This window comes from Cinclus cinclus, chromosome 4 (genome assembly GCF_963662255.1).
Source record: "Cinclus cinclus chromosome 4, bCinCin1.1, whole genome shotgun sequence".
In the NCBI taxonomy this organism is placed as follows: domain Eukaryota; kingdom Metazoa; phylum Chordata; class Aves; order Passeriformes; family Cinclidae; genus Cinclus; species Cinclus cinclus.
In genome coordinates, this window is record NC_085049.1 from 56,834,376 (window position 1) to 56,847,659 (window position 13,284).

The window sequence follows — 13,284 nt, forward strand, 5'->3', positions numbered from 1 at the left end:
GAGGAGAACTGGCCTCAGAGGAAAGAGAGGATACTGGCTGGCCCCCTGCTTTCTTCTTTGGACACAGAGTTAGAAGTTGGACAGTACTCTTTCAGTTAGTTTTGTTCAGGCCTGGTAACAGGAAATCGGAGCCTCGCAAACTGAAGCAAAGGAAAAAATCAAGACAGCAGAAGGGCAAAAATTTGGAGTGGGTGGGAATAAAACTTAATAAAAGAAGAACAAAAAGGAAAAAAAAAATACCCAAAACAACAATAAAAATATTCTGTAAGGGGTGTGAACTTCTATACATTTCAGTGCAGGGAGGTGAAGGACACAGACACAAACACACACGCACACACGAGACTGGGATCCAAATGTGAAATAAGTGAGGCAAGACACAAAAAAGAAATCAAAAGAATAAATATAAAGAAGAAATTGAATTACTGAAGACATGCACCTCGATTTTACGGCCCTCTACCACGGTGCCGTGTAATTTCTCCCTGGCCCTGTCTGCATCAGCACTATTCTCGAAAGTTACGAACCCGAATCCCTGCATGCAGCGGGAGAAGGGGGGAAAACATGCACATCGTTATATATTGAAATACTGATCTCTAGGTAAATAGAGAAAAAATATCACAGTATGAAATCGACATCAGCACAACTCAGCAATAACCTCCTAGAGTCACATTGTTGGTTCATGCATGTTTCATAAATGAAAGAAATTAAAATCAATAAAAAAGGAACGGTAATCATAATAAGAATAATAAGAGTAATTTAAAAAAAAGAAAAAACATAAAAGCAATTGAGGCCAGACCAAAAAAGAAGTACAAAGTTACTCGAGACAATTTTTCATTTTGTTTTGGTTTGTTTTTTTTTTTTGTTTAAAAACACTAAACCCTGCTCTGACATAGGCAAGCTGGGCAAGCCCAAGTGGAGCTTCTCTCCCCTCCTAATGAACACACAAATTTTGCAGGACCCCTGCCCACCCTAGACACAGTACAGGACATCAAAGAGCACATTGTTCTCTTGAAAAACTATGTGAGAGTCAGCAGTGATCTGAGCTCACGCCTGGCACCAGGAATTCTGCAAAGCTTTGGGCAAATCAAACACTGAACCTTGCTTTTCCCACCTGTAGAATCGAGACAGTAATAATTACCTACCTTAGAATACTGTTGAGAGGAAGGGCTCTTTGTAAAGCATCCCTTGTAAGCTCTTCAGGGCACAGCTCATGTCTACTCCTAAGCCTGTAACTTCCCCAGTGATATGTGGGGCCCTGAAAGTAAGCAGGGCTTCTAGGTGGCACCATAAAATAAGCATAATTAACGTGAAGATTTAGAGTACCACATACTGTAGCTCCAAAATATTCTTAACTCTGAGTACTGTGGTGGACTTGACTGTGAATCTGAGCACCTAAATACTGATTCATTGGTCAAGGCAGGTTTTGTATGACACTGCTGACCCTCTGTTACCTCTCCCTCCCACCCTGCTACCCACCTTACTCAGCTTTGTTCTGAGATGGCAACCTCTGTGCTGTGGATGGCAACATATCTGTGCCTAGTTAGACCACGAAATTTCCAGAAAAACTGAAATGACCTTCTTGGAGCAACCACTAAGGTTCAACAACTGCCAAAATGTCACTTTAGTTAGACAAATTCAGGTTTAGCACTCCCATGAAGGCACAAGCAACACACGACTGTCCTACACGTGCTCATGGTGCTGTCAGCTCATGCAGTAGTGTAACAGGGCAGGGTAGGAGACTATGCTTCCTTCCACAGAGATGAGTGCACTGACATTAAGGGAAAGCCAACATGACAAAGTGAATTAGGATTTTAACTACGAGCAAATGGCATCTTAGTACAGACAACTGTGATGCAATACTCTTCATGCCATTAGAGAGAGTAGACCCAAACAAAAAGCATTGTTACATTCTGCTTTCAGGATATCTTAACAACAGCAATAATTGTCTCCTGTGGCTTGGTATAAAGCAAATACTGCTTTAATGTACAGAGAGTAACCTCCACTGGCTCCAGTACCCTCAGGAGCAGAGCAACAAAGCTTGCATTTGGGGCAGTGGAAACTCCCTCCCAATGCTAATTGAAGAGTGAGGTGATGAGAGTGATCTACAGCTATGGCTATGAGGGAAGGGGCATGCTAGCCACCAACCTCCTCCATGCACCTTGGGGTCAGTATGTATTTGGACTGGACAGCCCAAAACACAGATAGCATCTTGATTTCTAGGCATTGTTAGCAATGAGACACAAGCAAGCCATTATTCTTCAAGTGCTTTTTAAAGGTCTTTACAATACTAATCTTAAACAACCCAAGCTGTTTAAGTGACAAGCTGGCCTTTATCATCCACAGCTAGGTTGCCAGCACAAAACTGCTACAAATTGTAAAACACAGCATGGTGGTTGTTGGGCTTGAGGAGGGGGAGGGAGGGGAAGGTTTGCTTTTCCCCCCCACCCCCCTCCCCAAACAGCAATAATAAAGGATCTTAGCCAAGCACTGCAATACTGAGATGAACGAAAGCACTCCTTTGGGCTCCAACCCAATAACCTAAAGCTTCAGATAATTTCATTTCTCCAGCTATAAATAAAGAGCTATATAAATAACAAACTGATGCCTTTTTCAGAACTGCATAGAAGTTCCCTGTTTAAAAGAATTAAAATCAGAGCTACAAGATATAGAGGCTAATAAAACAGCCCAACTGCATATAACTGTAAAATATGTTGCAGAGAACTGAGGGGGGATGCAGGGGGTGCAACAACAAAGCTGATTATGAAGGTATAGGGTATTGTGTCTGTTTCAAAGAGCCACTACAGAGAAAGGTAAGCCTGAGGAATAGAGCAACACCCTTCCCTCTGGTTCTGTATAATGGGGAAAAAACATCTTTTAAAGGTTGGGGAGGAGGGGAGGTAAGGACTACAACAGGAATCTCTATTTCCCTCTTCTCTTTTTGCATTAAAATTTCTGTTTGTTCTAGACAAGCCTGTGGAGACCAAATGAAATTTATGTCTTCAGTGATGATGTGAACTGAAAGCTGGAGTGCAGATGGAAAGTAATTTTTTAGACATTAATCTGTGCAGGCTAGAACCAAACTAAGACTATTTTAATTCACATCTGTTTGCAATTAGTAAAGTCTGTATGGGATTTGAAAAAACTACATTATCATTAAATATCTTTAAACTGAGTAGGAATTTTCAGTATTTTTATTAAGTTAACTCAAGGCAGCGTACAATCCACATGCAAGCTATATGAATACAATTAACAACGTGAATGAAACCAGAATTAATCTGATTCAGAACAACATAACTAATTAACCATATTTTATTGACAGATCAGCCCTTAGCTTGTGCAACTCTTTGTTGAGCACCATTTAATGTAAATGCTGAATTAATGCCTTACATAGTTCACTACGGCAGCTAGTATTTGTGTCCTCTTGGTTTGTCATATTAATGCATCTCTTAGACATTCAAATTTTCATCAGGAAAAACAGGTGAGCCACACTTGATATTTTTGTTATTTCTAAGTTTAAAAGCTAGAAAATAGATATATATACACACACATTCTTTTGAGTGGGAGAGAAAAAAGAACATACATATATTTTTTATTCCTTCTCACAGATGACCTGTAAAGAATAGGGATTAATTTGTACCTAAATACATATGCAACAAACAGTTATCAGTTTTCCCTCAGCAAGGTTGTCTTGACCTTGAAAGAAAAAAAAAAAAAGAAACAAAGCAAGAAAAAAAAAAAAAGATGGGGCAGGTATCCAATATTTACTAGCTTAGCTTTATAGCAGGTACTGGATTGCTCCATATTAATAGGTATGGAGCCAGAGGAAAGGAAGATCCTGGATGAAAAAATTACTCAGGTTTTCTAAAATTTAGATTATACACATAATTAGAGTTTAATAATGCTGTAATGATAACAAGGCTGAAATTTTCAACAATTCCTCCCAACCAGCAACTGCCATGAACTTCTCCCATGAAGAAAGTAAGTTTAACCCAGCGAACACTTAATTCCAACACGCACTTTTAGGACTGGTGAGTAACTTGCAGTACCAGACTAACCCCTTTTTACCCAAAGGTTTACTGAAAGGGCCTGAAGAGACCGAGTAACTGTCACCCTTTTAGTCTGGCCTCAGATTCTGCAATAAATAACAAGCAACATGATGAGCAGTGAAATAAAATAATAAATGTGTATATATATATATATATATATAGTATTTGAACGTTTCCATCTCTGAAGAATGAGAAAGAAAATTTACCATGTAACCGTAAAGGGAGAAATCAAAACCAGACGGTTCTCCTGGGTGTGGCCAGAACACAGAAATTAAACAAAAAACAACAACAAAAATAAAATAAAGTAAAATAAAAAAAAATAAAACCAAAGAAAACTAAACAGAGCCCCTTGAAATCCATGCATTGTTAACCCTTCGTTCGTCATGGAGTTTAGACCAGTCACCTCAGCAGCGTCTTTGCCTTGTACCACTGCAGCACACAGCCAGCAACCAGCCTTGCTGACATCTGCTGCTGTGCTGCTTCCTAACCAAGTTCTTTCTTTCTTTCTTCCCCTCCCCACCCCTTATTTCCATAATAAACTTTTAGAAGCCTGAAAAAAATGGCCAGAGGCAGCAGTTTAGGCTACCTGCTTCCAAGGCATTTGGAAAGAGTAGGAGGGTTTTAGCTATAATCCACCTGAGATGAGCAGGACTGAATGCACCAACAGCAACACAGCACAAAACCCAGAAAGAAATTATTGAAGTCACACACACAAATGCACTCTTCAAGCTGGTGAAAGCATCTGTGTAAACCAAGCTGCCACCATTTCAGCAGCTCCCAGCCCCCGTGCCATGCTTTGCATTAAGGCACATAAACATGTAGAACCTGTCCATGTACCTGTGCAATCTGGTGAGTCAGATGCAGGAATTAAATTGACTAAAAAAAAAAAATTTAAGAGCACGTTCCAAAAATCCTGCAGGGCTATTTTTAAGCTCTATCATTTCTACAATCAAAACAGCAGAGGGGGCAGAAGCCAGCAGCGAGGAGCAGGAGCCCAGCCTGCCCTGCTGGGCAGTGAAAGCCTGAGGCTTCAGAGCAACTCCAGCCAGATCAGGACAGGGGCTTCATGGCCCCAGTCATCTACTGATCCTGGATCTCTCTGCATGGTCTGTGAATTCAACAGGCTGAATTGGCTGAAGACAAGCTCATTCCTCTCCCTGCTGCATCAGTGTCTTGCTAATTTAGCACCTAGATAGTAAAATGAGCAGTGCTGAAAAAGCACTCCCACAGGAGCAGTATATCAGCTTATACTATGAAACCATAAACTTCAGCCTGAAATTCAAGTTTAAATAAATCAGTTCAGTGTATGGACTAATTGATCTGTTTAGTTCAGTACTGCAAACTTCAAGGCCTGAAACCAGTGAACTAGGATAAAGGGACACTCGTCATGTCACCTGCATGCCACTGGCATCCTAAAGAGATTACCTGAGAAAGTGACACTGCTCACCAGTACTTAATTTGTTTTTCAACCTCATTGCATTAATAACACTGTTTGCATTTCTGGCTCAACTGATGAAATCTGAACAAAAAAATTATAAAAATAGAATTAAAATGAAAATAAGATTTCTAATTCATTTTATGCAATAAGGGGCCTTCCACTTAGACTGGAAACTAGTCCAGAACAAGACTGGCTCAACTCAAAGCACCTAATCAGTTTAAAGAAGAAATAAATGCACATGCAAACTTACAATCTTTAAGGCACCATTACCAAAATTATATTCACATTCTTATCTTAACCTACAGTTAAAAGCTGCAAACTTAAAAATCCACACAGCTTCCACACAAGTTTTTAGTTAGCATAGGTTTACTTACATAAATCCAAACACCTACAGGTGCAATTTCCCTCGTAACCCACTATACAACCAATTTTTAAAATAAATGTGAAGCACTTCTAGTCACTATAGCCTTATACAAGAACTTGGCCATCTGAGTCTCCCAAGTGGAAATCAGTGAGAGAGACAGACTTACAGTATCCTGAAACCATGAGCTCCTCTGCACTAATATGAATTCTTACAATTTAAAAAGCTACCCAAAGAAACCCCCAAAAAACTGCTCCCCATTCAGGCAACATTTTGCTGTGTGCTTATGTACTGCTGGTCTCCGAATGTCATTGAGGGCACATCTTGGGATGCCAAATGGTACATAGCTGGTGAGCAGAGAGCTTGGATTACCTTCCCCTGCAGTTTTACAAATGCCACAGGGTACTCATTACACAGGCAGACTGCATTAATTCTGCAAATAAGTCCACTTGTTCGATTCAGCACAACAGTGGCAAAATACACATCTAGAGGATGCATCTCCACTAACAAAAGGAGCAGGAATCCTCTCGACTTCCTCTGGAGGTGTTTTATTCACGGTTCAGTGAAGTACATGGTAAACTGCAACCATGGGCAGAATGCTATTTAAAGGCACTTGTTCCAGTCAGAGCTAGAAATGTAATGGTAAACAGGATAAATGAAACAAACAGCTAGTTTCCTGGAAGCAAGCAAAAAAGCTAAACACCAAGGGAAGACTGACATTATTCTATTAAACAAGAAGAAAACAAAATGCAATTCAAGGCATGCTTAAAGTTTTTATCTTGTTTCTCACATACAGTAAAGCAGTATCAGTGTGAGGTCTACCAGGGCCACTATATTCCTACTAAACAGACTGAATCTGTGAAGAAAGCGAGTTACAAAACAAGAACTCACATTGCTTTGAGAGAAGAATCAGCAAAACTCATTAACTGCCTCCTATGCTGCTGTGATAAAGAAAGTCAACAAATACTCTTTCTGAAAGAACCCGAGGTGCAAGGCAGCTGTGATGGACACATTCAGCTCTCTCTTTGGTCACCAAACTTTGTCAGCACACAGAGATCCTGAACATGCAGCTAGTTTGAGAGAGCTTCCCCAGGCTGTCAAAGAAAACTGCCTGGTCATCTCAGGTGGATTCAAAATGAAGAATGCTACCTGAATGTTCCCTCCAGTCCCTCCTACTGACCAGCAGTGGAGCGATCCCAGTAGAGTTCTCCCACCACAGCTTGGTGGGGACAAAGCGCTGCTCAACCCCATCTTACACTGGGTGGGGGCAAACCCAGGGCAATTTGGGATTTACCACTGTACCTTTAAAATATTTACAAAACATATAAACAAAACACTAGAACCCTTAGGAACCCAGGGAAGGGAAGGGAGCATTGAGAACACAGCACAAGGCAGGCAGCAGGAGCATCTGCTTTCGGATTCCCAAGAGAGAGGAGGAGAAGAAGAGAGAGAGGTTTCATATCATTAGATTAGAATGGAAACCACAGGGCAGGAAAATGCATTCAGATTTTTTTCCTAAGGTGGAGGAAGAACCCAAGAGTGAGTGAGTGGCCTCCAGAAAGATCCATTTCCTTTGCTTCACCATCAGATCACCAAACTGTTGTTTTTCCATTATTATGTGAATACCAGGTGCTTCGTGCAGCTACACCCCACTCAAACACTGGGGCCTCCCATTTTCATGCTAAGCAGGAAGAATCTTGCATTCTTTTTAGAAGAGGAATTATTTTGGGTGAGAAGGATGCAAAGATACCATGAAATAACTCTGGCTGTTTTCTAATTCTGTTCAGATTCTGGACATCTCTCAATACAGGCTACCAGTTTTGTAACTGCTTTTTGCTACAAGATGACAAAAAAGCAGTAGAAAACTGCATGGTTAATAAAGACTAGAAGAACATCTGTTTTTTGGGGCTTTTTTTCAAATATTTATTAAGGATTCAGGGTAACATTCATCAAGGAACTCTTCAGCAATAGTTTTCGTTTTAACTGAAAACCAGAAGCCTTGGGCTTTAGCAACAGCACAAAAAAGATACTTTTCACAGTCATAAATCCAGTCTTTACAGAAAAGCCTTCAATGCCAATGTTGCCTAGAAGGGAAAGGTCAGCCGTGGGCATTTAATACACAGGGCTGTATGGATGGGAGAGAGAGGGTGAAGTTCATGTGTGAAGAGGGAAAACAGTGCCCTGGAAAGCACAGGCAGTGAGATATGAAGAACATTTTGCCAGGCCAGGTTTTCTTTTGTTCTTTCTTTTGCAGTTATATCTGAACAAGTAAGGATTTGATAGAGGCCAGAGGCTATTATCAAAACCAAACACTAATGACTAAAATCAAGAATAATTCACAGGTAGCTTTGGCCTATAAATATCAAAAGAACAGCAGAGAGCGGAATAAATATTTACAAATTCAGCACAGTTGATTGTTTTGGTAAAGCATACAGATTTTTAACCATGTGGAGAAGTAAAACTAACTAAACCATATTAGGCATTTACTTGTTCAGACTGTCTTGTTAAAAAAAAAAAAAAACAAAATAAAATCATGGTATTAAGTAGAAAGAGAGGAAGAGGGGAAAGGGCAAAACTTCATACATTTTGTATACAGATTAATGGCTTTCTGGTTTCCAGATAATACAGGACTGAAGAATTTCAGAAGGCATCTTGGGCAACATGGGTGGAAATTTGCAGAGGGCTCCGAGCATGAACATACCCCAGAATATATGTTGAAGCAAAGAGGCCACCATAAAAACTGTGGACCTCAAATCCAAAGCAAAAGGCATAGACTCTAAACCAAAACTGCTTAGCTGAATTGCAACTTCAAAACCTTTTGTGTGCATGCACACATGTGCACACACGTGTGTGTGAGGAGGAGGGAAATTTTGTTTTAATTGAAAATGGGAATCTTAGCATTGATTAAGTCAAGCAGAGTATAGACATGCACTGTGCAAGCTTCCCCCATAGAGCTTTGGCAATGCACCTCACTCCTGACCTGCAAAACTCCCTGCTATTCCAGTGCTGAACCTCCTGGGCAGAGAGAGAATCACAGCAATTTGTCATTGTAGTGATACTGGTTACGTGATGAGAACCAATTGCCAATTAGGACAGAGATCACTGAATCTCTCTGCAGCTGACCTGGGCAACATTTGAAACCTCATCTCCAGAGATATAAATTACCATAAACCCTGAACAAAACTTGCCTCTTAATATATCTGTAAGAAGAAAATAGGAGTGTGAATGCAAATTCTGTGGGGGAGGTCCACATGGGGCAGGGCAAGTGGAATGAGGATGCTTCCATTAAAGCACCAAATATCTCAAATGTGAAAGGTCAGTACGTCAGAAGTGCCAAGTAAGTCTGCAAAACAGTAAATAAAATCCTTTCACGTATGAGATATGACAGTTTCTCTACAGAAATATTTGAATGCAAATATTTGAATCCATTGAAAATGGCAGGGATGGGGGGGAGTTTAGTTTTTGTTCTTACGGTCTCCCACCACGCAAAGCTGTTTTACCTTATTCTGCCTTCCTCACAGGGCAGCCATTGCCAAAGCAATGGGAACAGGTTGGTATGGAGGCTCAGCTGACTGAGTCCCTGTTTGTTCAAAAGGCTGGGGAACCTGATCCCACAGACAGGAGTGTCTCTGAGCATTTGTACATGCTGCCCAGAAATGACCATGCTCAGAATCTCGAGTAAGAGGGAACAGGAGACAGTCCCCAAAATAGCTTTTCCCTTCCCCCATCACACTAATTCCTGCTGATCTCCACAGAATATGTTCTCTAGGCAATGAACTGCCTTTAACTCTGCAATCAAAACAAGAGAAGCGGGTACAGAAACAGGACTTACCTTCGAGCCACGCTCATTAAAGATTATCTCTACATCAAGGATTTTGCCAAATTGCTGCAGAGAGACAAGGGAAAAGAAGAAAAAGGATTTATTTTTGGTGGTCCATTTTCCCTACCTTTTGCAGGAGCTGCCTTAGTGCAAGAAGGTAGGTGAGAATATTTCCATTTCTAGCATACAGGCAGAGGCATAAAATTCCAGTGACATGACCCAATTCTCCTGGCTTCAGACATGCAGGTCGTCTTGGTCACAAACACCAGGTTTTCTCACAAAACTCCAAAGTTTAAAAAAAAAAAAAAAAAACCATCTCCAGAAGAGTTTTAGGGATTTTAGGAAACTCATCTTTCCCCCGTTAATCTAAACAGTTCTTCCTTTCCTCATTCTACTATTTCATCTAAGACATGCTTCTATGATTTCATCTCAGATATCCAACAACATTTCTCACATATAATTCAGCATTTCAGCTTCCTCCAGAAGTGGTTATCACAAAGAGAAACTTAACAGTGATGTTTTTCTCAAAGGGATAGTAACATAAGACTCCCAGCCTCAGGGATTTCAAACACTAAAGCTTCTTTCCTTCCTTTTTTTTTCCAAAACTCCAAGCCTTGAAAACAATTGATGGCAGATTCAGAAACCATGAAAATGGAAAATTCCCAACAGTTTGTTTTTCAGAAAAAGATCATTCAACTTCAACCTGTGATATAATAGGTGGTCAACAACCTATGCAAGCTTATTACATGTAATAGGATTCTGACATCTGCCTCAGCCTGGAGACCCCAAGGAGGACTCTGCAGTGAAAGGGCTCCAAAGAGCTCCCTATTTAGGAGAGGAGGAGATTTACCACCTCGATGGAACCATGCATGGCTTACGTCTTTCGCTGCTAGGAACATATTAAAATATTTTATTGAAGCAGCCAGACTCAAAACAATAGTCTAGAGGTAAAAGAATCACCACTTCAATGGAGACCCACAGTTCTCTGTCCTCCAGAAGTGTCAGTGCTCTATTTCCAAACTGGAAAGACAGGTCCAGATGGCATTTTTAGGAGTGTGTATGGAGTAGTCTTCATTCCAGAGACATATACTCATGTACTGCACTCAGACAAATGCCACATCAGTTTTTTCCTATCCTGTCATTTAGGAAAGCTTCCATCAACATGGTTTTCATATAGGTTTGATAGCAAATGAAGAAAGGATCAGCAAGAAAATAAAGGATGGTTTCACAGTTTAAAAACATGATGAACACAGAGTCCAGGCACTGGGACATTCTCCCCTTTGCCCAGCATTCTTAAAATAGTATTTGCCCTTTTTTCTTATTATTTAACAGTTGTATTCAGAGTCAAATGGGTATAATACTCATTTTGTGGGTGTCCTTCTTGAAAGGCTTGTGGCCAGATTTGAAAACCTGGAACATTTACACCAGACAGCCATGATGGCTGAGGAGAGGCTCTGAATATGTTAAGCAATAAAAAGTTGCCAAGTCCCTTGAACAAGTATTCCACAACTGTCTGCAAGCAAACAAAACACTTCCAACAATTTTAGCTATCTTTTCTGTCTGCTTGCCTTCTCCATTCTTAAAAAGGAGAACTTGGTTCACAGATGTTGTTTTTATTGTTCTATTGTTTAAGGACAATACTTGATCCTCTATTCATCCCAAGAACAATTGAACACACAACATCTTATGTTGTTCAAGTTTGAATAATGGTAATGTAAACATGCATCTTCCTTGAAACCTCAACATCTCAGCAGCTTAGGCTTGATCCATGCTGGATCCTCTTTTGACCGCTTCTCTGCCAATCACAGCTAAAATACATTTTCTATTTCTATCCCACAGTTGGTGTGGGCTTGTCAATAAAGGAGATTAACCGTTGATTGCTTTTTGTTGTCTTTGTTGGATACAGCTTTGGTACTGCCATGAAAGGAATCAGTCATGATTGTTTTCTTGGTAGACTATCTCAGCATCATTACACAACTGGGGCTGAACCAACTTAGCAGCTTGTGGCTGCTGAAGGGCTGTCCCTGCTCCTTTGTCCTTCCTTGTCTGGTCTCACCAGCCTTCCAGAGGTGGTCTCAGTTTTCATTCTCACCTGCAGATAAATTGATACAGCTCAGCAATCCTGTGAAAACCCAGCCCAAGAAAAGGAATACATACAAAGGTTCTGACAACTTACTGATCTGAAGTGGCTTGAAGGGTCAGTGAGCATTACAGCTTAAAGAAGCAAAAGGGAGCAGAAAGCAGCACACCCTGCCCGAGAGCAGGATCTGTCCCCTGTCAGATCAGCTCAGCTGCCTAGCCTTGCCACAAACACTGAAGCAGCCAGGCTCTCAATAAATGCAAATGCCAAAATTATTTTCAGAATCTTCAAAGCCACCAAAAAATCACCATTTTCTACCTCATTAGAATCATCTTGAAAGAGAACAAACTGTACGGCTTCTGGCACACAATTGTGCCACGCCATCCTGCCCTTTCTGCACACCCGGCTGGGCCTGGATCCTCAGGCACTGCTGCCAGTGCTGCCTGCCAGCCCCACTGGGCTGAGCTCCCCGTGCAGGGCTTCCACACCAATGGGAAACCCTGTCCTGTGTGTTTAATTTCTTGTGGCTGACAGAATGCCGGCAGTGACACCAAATGCGAGAGGTCTGACCTAGCTCTACCAGAGGTGACATGGTCCTCCCTGCCTAGGAGATATGGAGGTACATAGTTTCCTAGATGACAGAATTAACAGCCTTTGGTCACAGCAAACACAGGCTTGACATCTACTGCAATGGGCTACAACCACCCATGCCCGCACCCCAATCTCTTTTCTGCCCAGGAGTTGTGGGTGTTTGAAGAGGCAAGAGGGAAGGACCTTCTTGGGAGAGAAGAGCAGACACAATGGGGGCTGACTGCTGAATGGAGGTTTGCTGGGGAGGGGCTTCCTGCTCCATGAAAATTCCCTGAAAGAAAGCAGGGCTGTGAGGCAGAAGGACATGTGCTGGGCTCTCCAAGGCTCTGCTGCAGCCACTGCCACAACTCCTAACATGACGTCTCTTGTCCCCACTGCTGCAATGGTTACAGCAGGTCCCAGCACTGGAAGGCACTTTTTTTTTGGTAGCATGCCAGAATTTTCCTGAAGAATGAAAACAGGAAAAAAAGAACTAGTTCATTTTAACAGTTTATAACTCCTTCAAAGCTGAATCTAATTTAGCGGAACATAAAAGGCACTTTGTTCTCCGATGGTGTTTCGCCTACCAAATGTCAACAGTCTATGGCAAACAATCGAAGTTTTAAGAGCTCCTTAGTGAAAGGTCACCATTTTTGTACAGGAAATGGTAGGCCATCTAAATACAAGGGTCAACACCAAGTGCCCTCATAATAATTTTTTTCAAACAGGCATGTTTGTATTTTTCAAAAGACACAGGGACATGCTAAACAAAACAAGCCCCATGCTTAAGTCATCCATGAGGACTAACCCTCTAATATCTAACCTTGAAGACATGAATCACTGTGCTCACAGACCTGATTGGCTCACTCAATGATTACCAAGAACTTCTACTAAGAACTCTGCACAGCCTCTGTAGAAGGTATTGCAGGACTACCCATCTCCAATGCTCCCCACCATGATTTAGAAAATGTG

The 13,284-nt window shown here is 41.3% G+C and overlaps 1 protein-coding gene across 1 annotated transcript in view; it reads right to left on the reverse strand.

Annotated features, from left to right (window-relative positions):
- Positions 1 to 13,284, reverse strand: part of RBFOX2 (RNA binding fox-1 homolog 2) — a 164,377-nt gene that overhangs the window by 22,024 nt on the left and 129,069 nt on the right. Inside the window, exons 5-6 of the mRNA XM_062492129.1 lie at positions 9,675 to 9,728; positions 437 to 529 (exon numbers count right to left, since the gene is read on the reverse strand). Coding sequence (XP_062348113.1) covers positions 437 to 529; positions 9,675 to 9,728 — 147 coding nt within the window. The remainder of the gene's footprint in view (positions 1 to 436; positions 530 to 9,674; positions 9,729 to 13,284) is intronic.